At 40.1% G+C, this 6,395-nt stretch overlaps 1 protein-coding gene across 1 annotated transcript in view; it reads right to left on the minus strand.

Annotated features, from left to right (window-relative positions):
* Positions 1-41: 41 nt before the first annotated feature.
* iglon5 (IgLON family member 5) overlaps positions 42-6,395 on the minus strand; it is a 91,178-nt gene continuing 84,824 nt past the window's right edge. Inside the window, exon 8 of the mRNA XM_035671626.1 lies at positions 42-5,206. Coding sequence (XP_035527519.1) covers positions 5,103-5,206 — 104 coding nt within the window. The 3' untranslated portion in view covers positions 42-5,102. The remainder of the gene's footprint in view (positions 5,207-6,395) is intronic.

Raw genomic sequence — 6,395 nt, forward strand, 5'->3', positions numbered from 1 at the left:
AACAACTAGCTATACAGAACATCTTGCAGGTGACTGTTTAAATTAACAATTATGTCATTTCCAACACCTGAAGTGTCCTCGTGCCCAATGTTATTGAGACTTTCTTCGTCACAATCCTGTCTTGCATGCTGTATACTAATGCACTCATTAGCTGTGGTAATGGAAAAGTACTGGGCCTTAATAGACTTGCAACACTGACTTTGCCCAAGAGAACTGAATGAGCCTGTAGATAGTTGGTAAACAATGGATAATTAGGATAATATATGGGAATTAGGCATGCTTTGCTGTAAAGGACGTGAACAGGGGATTTATAACAATGATAATCATTCATATATAATTGTCACTCTGCATAGCATATCCTTTTGGTATACTGACTCTGGTGCTGCAACATCTGTGTCTCGCATTAGTAAATTTTATTCTGTTACATATAATTTCCTATAATATTATAATGTGTGTATTTTACAACCAGACATAAGCCTCTAGATACCCAGTGTCAATAGCTGCTGACACTGGCAACTGAAAAATGATATAGGTTACATCTCTGTCATTAATAATATAATATAATGTACCATAGCAGCCGGTAAATTATGTGTCCAGGGAGCATGTATGTACTATATTATGCAGCAAAACAAACAAGAAATACCAACCTAGACTGACTAGAAAAGAAAAACAGGTGATTAATCCTTCATTCGCTGGATCTGAACCATAGCTCTGAACACATAGTTTACTGAGCTGACATTACAGCTTGCCCAAATAGTTTCAGAGAAGAGCTTAAAATCGATGCACAATTAGGGGTGTCTTGTATCAGGCATGATGAATTATGCTCTCTGTTCTAAGGCTGGTCTATAGACACTTGATCAATTCAGCTTCTGGGGACCTGGTAAGGCAGGCCAGGGAGCAATTGCTCTATTCCAAAGCCATTCAGTCGAATGTATTGATTAACCATTGCATTCTGAATTGAAAGTCTGTCCGGGATCTGTTCTATATAGGGAGGGTGTTGTAGGAAAGCCTGACCCTGCCACATATAAAACGAAGAAAGCAGTACATTCAAACCTTCTCCAGGCCAACTGTACACTTCTTTTACTATTCTACAGTCTGGGCTTTAAAGCACCATCATTATTTTACTATATCACTGCATCAGTTCAGGAACAATGTGCTGTGTCAGTCCTTATAACCTAAAGAGCTTCATTACCTGACTCTTCTCAGCAAAGGCACCGTGCTCAGTGACCATTAAATGTATTTCAAAGTATTTTACAAACCCTGTTCCTAAAATCCGTGTCACAACATTGCACTGATATGTTAACAAAAATAAAAACAAAACAAAAAGTGTCTAATTATTTTACAACTATATTAATTCACCTACTTCTCCAGCTATCCCCTGTGTAAACTCATTAATTAATAAACCATAAACAAACTAAAGTACAACTATTAAAGTGCAATATAATGCTATGTACTGTAAACTATGTTCTAGTTGTGTAAGGTCTAAACAACAACTCCATGGCACCTTATTAACAAAGATTCTGTAAACAGATCATCATAACCTTCAGATGCAGGAGCCAATCAGCACTTTCTCATCAGGGTGCGCCGAATGTAATTAGGGGCCGAGCAAACGTCTTGTTTATATCACTGTAAACTCATTGAACCCCAGTTGGGGTGTTATTTATACACTTGAAGTAGGCCAGACTGTGTTTGTGATCAAGGCTATGTTAATGCTATTCATATTACATAGTGCAACCATAAATAGTGTGCGGTACACCTTCTCTTGGGAGCGCCAAAGTTTGGAAATGCAATATGAGCGCCTGTCTATCTTCTTCCCCTAAATGGAGAGTTCAGTGTTTGGTTAGTGTCATCCCATCTCCCTCTGGCTCTCAGCTTTTGGATTTGCATTGTCAGGGTATCCTCCCACAGGCCCGTCGGACCGGGTGCTCTCTCGACAGCATCCTCATCTACCCTCCAATTATTCACCCAGGGGATCTGTGGCCTCCTTGCCCACACCCTCTCCAGTGCTCCTCTCTCACACCATAAGTGTGACTCATTTACATACATCATGACTCATAAAAACATGTTCTTTTGCTGTTTGTTTGTACAAATACCCACATTCTGTTTATCACCACTCCATGATTTCAAGTCATATTGCCCGAATTCCCCTCCATCTGAACCCTTTACCCATAAACCTGAACACAACATACAATGTTTGCTTGTTTTTTTTTTTTTTTCAAAATCCACCCATACATGAACATTGACGTGCTTTTTTCAAACCCACATTGAGAAACATGACAGTATGTTATTTTTTTGTCCGTGGTTCTTTTTTTTTATGTTTTCTTCTGTTTTTTTGTTCTTTTTCTTCATCAAGGACAGATTATGTACATACAGATGTTATATGCCACTGACAAATCCAGTGGGACGCTGACATGAACAGTGTACAGTATGGGAGTGGGGAACAAAACAAAACAAAAATACAGCATTAAAGACAGATACTGAGAAGATGAAATGGTGACTGAGACAGAAAAAAGATGCACTGACCAAACGACCTGCTCTTGTGCTTGAAATGGAATCCGTCATTATTTTTGGAGCAACAACATGCAAGCACAAACAGTGTGTGTTCTGTCACACAGACAACCCGACTACATCGCAGAGGGCAAGACTTTTTGAGTACAACATGTAGTGTTTTAGAATAAGGGCCATTTAAACAGAGCTTCACAATCATTTCATAGTACTGTACACAGTAATAGTACAACAACAGACTGATTTGATATACCTTGTTAATGGAAAATTTTCAGATATTACACCACAGCTTTAACCATATCTGATACCTCTTGCACAGTAGAGTTAGGGGTTATTGCTGGTTTGAAACAAAATCAAACAAAACACATTCAGACAATTGATTCAATAATGAGTTATTCCCCTTTAAGGTCGCAGTAGTCAGGGTTCAGTAGGGGTAAACTCATCTCTCCGTGCAGGCTCATTATGGCAAATTTGCATATAGTCGCTGCATGTGAGTGGAACAGTGTTTCAGTGGAGAAACTGTAGAGCCACTGTATTGAAATATGGGCTTACCTCCCACTGTTTGTGCTGTGCGGGGGAACTGGATGGATAATTGTGCCATGGGGGTTTTGTAGTGCCCACGCCTGCATGTCACAGGTACACATTGGAGGGAATACTGGTGCACCAAGGCGAGGTTGTCCTTGAAGAGGATTCCTGTCAGTGGCAGGATTGAGCTTGATTTATGGGGGCCATCACTGGCTTGCAGGAGGGACAGGTGGAGCCCAGGCTCCTTCACTTAGCCAGCCACAGGTAATGGCTAATTACATCTTTATCTCCCTGCGGTCGGGCTGAACAAGAACCGACTTACGGCCACGACCAGAGACTGACATGGATCCAAATCATTTATCTAGCTGGTCGGAGAGAGACACACTATGATAAGTGGACAAATATGCTGTAAATGTGTGTGTGTGTGATGCAGTTAACAGCATGAGAAAAAGAGTCCAATACATAAACTGTTACAAATTATAAATTACATCATCATTCACTGCTTCTGGACTCGGATGAAATAATCCCTCAGACTGTTTCAAATGCGTTTTTAAAAAGCTTATCATGGCAAAATAGAGCACATCACTTCGAAAACTTTACATCTTTTTTTGTTTGTTTTTTCATTGTAGTCGTTCAATGTGTGTGACTTCTCGGAGTAAAGTACAAAAATTATTTTTCCCACGCACGGCTCATTACCATCAGATTTTGTTCATTTTTTTTCTCACATGGAATTACTATTCATAGTTATTCAAATACTTATTAACATCATCATCATCTGTACTATTATTAACACCAAAAAAGTAAAAGCAGGTAACCTTGCAGAGTAAAACAGACACAGTGCAGGGAGGGAGGGGAGGGAGGGAGTGTAGGGAGTATGGACTCACAATAGGAACATCTCTAACCAGTACATGCTATCAACAAGCGACAAAGAGGATGGAGCTGCAGCTTTGAAACAGAAGATATTGTTGTCACTGGACAGTCTCTTGCTGCTTCAGAAAGCTGGAGCGTAGTCGAGGCTGATGGGAGATGTTGTTCAGTGCCAGGCAACTTGAGGTCGCCAGCGTGGCCTCTGTACTGCATATATTTACACTGGGGAGGAAGACGGAGGGAGGAGAGGGGTGACACGGAGCAGAGAACACTATAGCGATGCGAAGGGCGACTAGACAGAGCACGTTGAACAGAGGGGCAGGGGGGTGGGGCTAAAAAGGTTTGGGTAGTGAGGGTGTCCAACATGCGAAACCTTGGTATAAACCGCCCAAATTACATAAAGGGGTAGTTAAGACCAACGCCGTCACCACCCACCCTTTTTTTAATACATTTTGACATCATTCATAGCAGCTTCACTGCTACACAGTTAAAATCAAAAATCCATACGTGTGTGTGTGTGTGTGTGTGTGTGAGTGTGTAGGTGTGTGATCAAAGGGTGACACTTCACATGGCCACCAATTGGACAATTTTCAAAAGGTCACATGACCGCCAGTACCACATTATAACTATAATTTCCATAAATATCCACCATAATATTGTGATTTAATGTATCATTTCCATAAGGCAAACATTGTAGGTGAGTCATTAGTCTATGTAGTATATTACATAAATGATCGTCCAGTTGTTAGATTATCTATTTTCTTGTTGATCACTGACACAATAATCATTAATGTACACTCTCTATCAACATCAGCCGAGTGGTAATAATGAGGGGAAAATAGGGTGAGGAGGGAAGTACCAAGTCAGACAAATCTGCAAGGCATTCTGGGAGACAAAAAGAGAGAGAGACAGACTCAGAGTGTGTGTGTGAGAGAGAGAGAGGAAGAGATAATGGCAATGATTTGACCCCGAAATTGAATTGAGGGTGCTCAGGTTTTGGGGGTGGGGGTGTGATGTGGTTGTGTGTTATGCAATGATTCAATGGCTCCTGGATTAATGCATATTCTTTTTGTTCACAGTGATGGGTTCGTAATTAAAGAATTTCATTTCCTTCTTCCTTTCCGAGAGGGGAAGAGAGGGAGGGAGGGAGGGGGAGGCGGGCCTTTCAGGGATGTTAAGGGACAATTCCAGGTGGAGCTCGATCTTTACACCTTCAGCAGAAGAAAAGCAGAGAGGGAAACCCAGACACACACGCTGACACTCATTCCTGCATGTAAACCGGTCCCTCGCCCCTGTATGGCCCCCGGTCCTGGATGAAAACAGAAGGACCAGAAGAAGAGAGGAGGGAGGGGGGGAAAAGGACAAATATGTACAGTTAAAAACACGCAGAAAGCTACTGACACTGTTAGAATTAAGGGGTCTCTATTGGTGACAGCTTGCATATTTTTCTAAACATTTTAAAATTAATTAACCAAATTAATTCTGATACCTTGGCATAATTACTGTAGACAATTGAAACACGTGTTACAATAGTGATACAGTGTTTTTCAAAATTAGAACTACACTTCCCATATTCCAAGAACTTTGCACTCATTACACCATCTGAAGCCTCATTTATTTTCTATATGATGAAAATTACTCATTTAAAATGTGTTATTAAAATAGGGTGAAATATAGAAGGCTGTGTATGTCAAAATCATTAACATACACTGTATAGACCTACAGGGTTGACATTTTGATATACCTTGTTAATGGAAAATTTTCAGATATTACACCACAGCTTTAACCATATCTGATACCTCTTGCACAGTAGAGTTAGGGGTTATTGCTGGTTTGAAACAAAATCAAACAAAACACATTCAGACAATTGATTCAATAATGAGTTATTCCCCTTTAAGGTCGCAGTAGTCAGGGTTTAGTAGGGGTAAACTCATCTCTCCGTGCAGGCTCATTATGGCAAATTTGCATATAGGTATGGGTAGTGAGTAGTATTAACATACACTGTATAGACCTACAGGGTTGACATTTTGACTTGTCAAACACAGGTCAAACTAGTAACATTTTCGATGGCTCTGTTCAATTTAGGTGTGTCAGGAATCAAAGCTACTAAACCCACATGCACATTACAAGCACCCTGGAAATGGAGAAACTAAATGGAATGCAGCTTTTATTATTGTTATTAGTTTCACCTGTGTTAGACATGTCAAAATGAAAAACGTAAGAAAGGTCTATTGAAATTAACATGGTTAATCTCAAATGACAAAGCCATGAAATACAGGCATTAACATGTTTTAGACCTTCAGACCTCCCTGTTCCATTTGTGTGCTAGTAATTTAAGCCTGCGAGCATGAACAATAAATATACCCTGGATCACATAGATGAAGTGCAGACCATATTAATGTTATTACTTTCACCTGTGTTTGACAAATCTAAATGTCCACAGTGAGAAGTCTATTGAATCATATAATTCACGCTGTTAATCCCAAATTACAAAACCA

This window comes from Morone saxatilis, unplaced genomic scaffold (assembly GCF_004916995.1).
Source record: "Morone saxatilis isolate NCDOM2014 unplaced genomic scaffold, NCSU_SB_2.0 Contig24, whole genome shotgun sequence".
In the NCBI taxonomy this organism is placed as follows: domain Eukaryota; kingdom Metazoa; phylum Chordata; class Actinopteri; family Moronidae; genus Morone; species Morone saxatilis.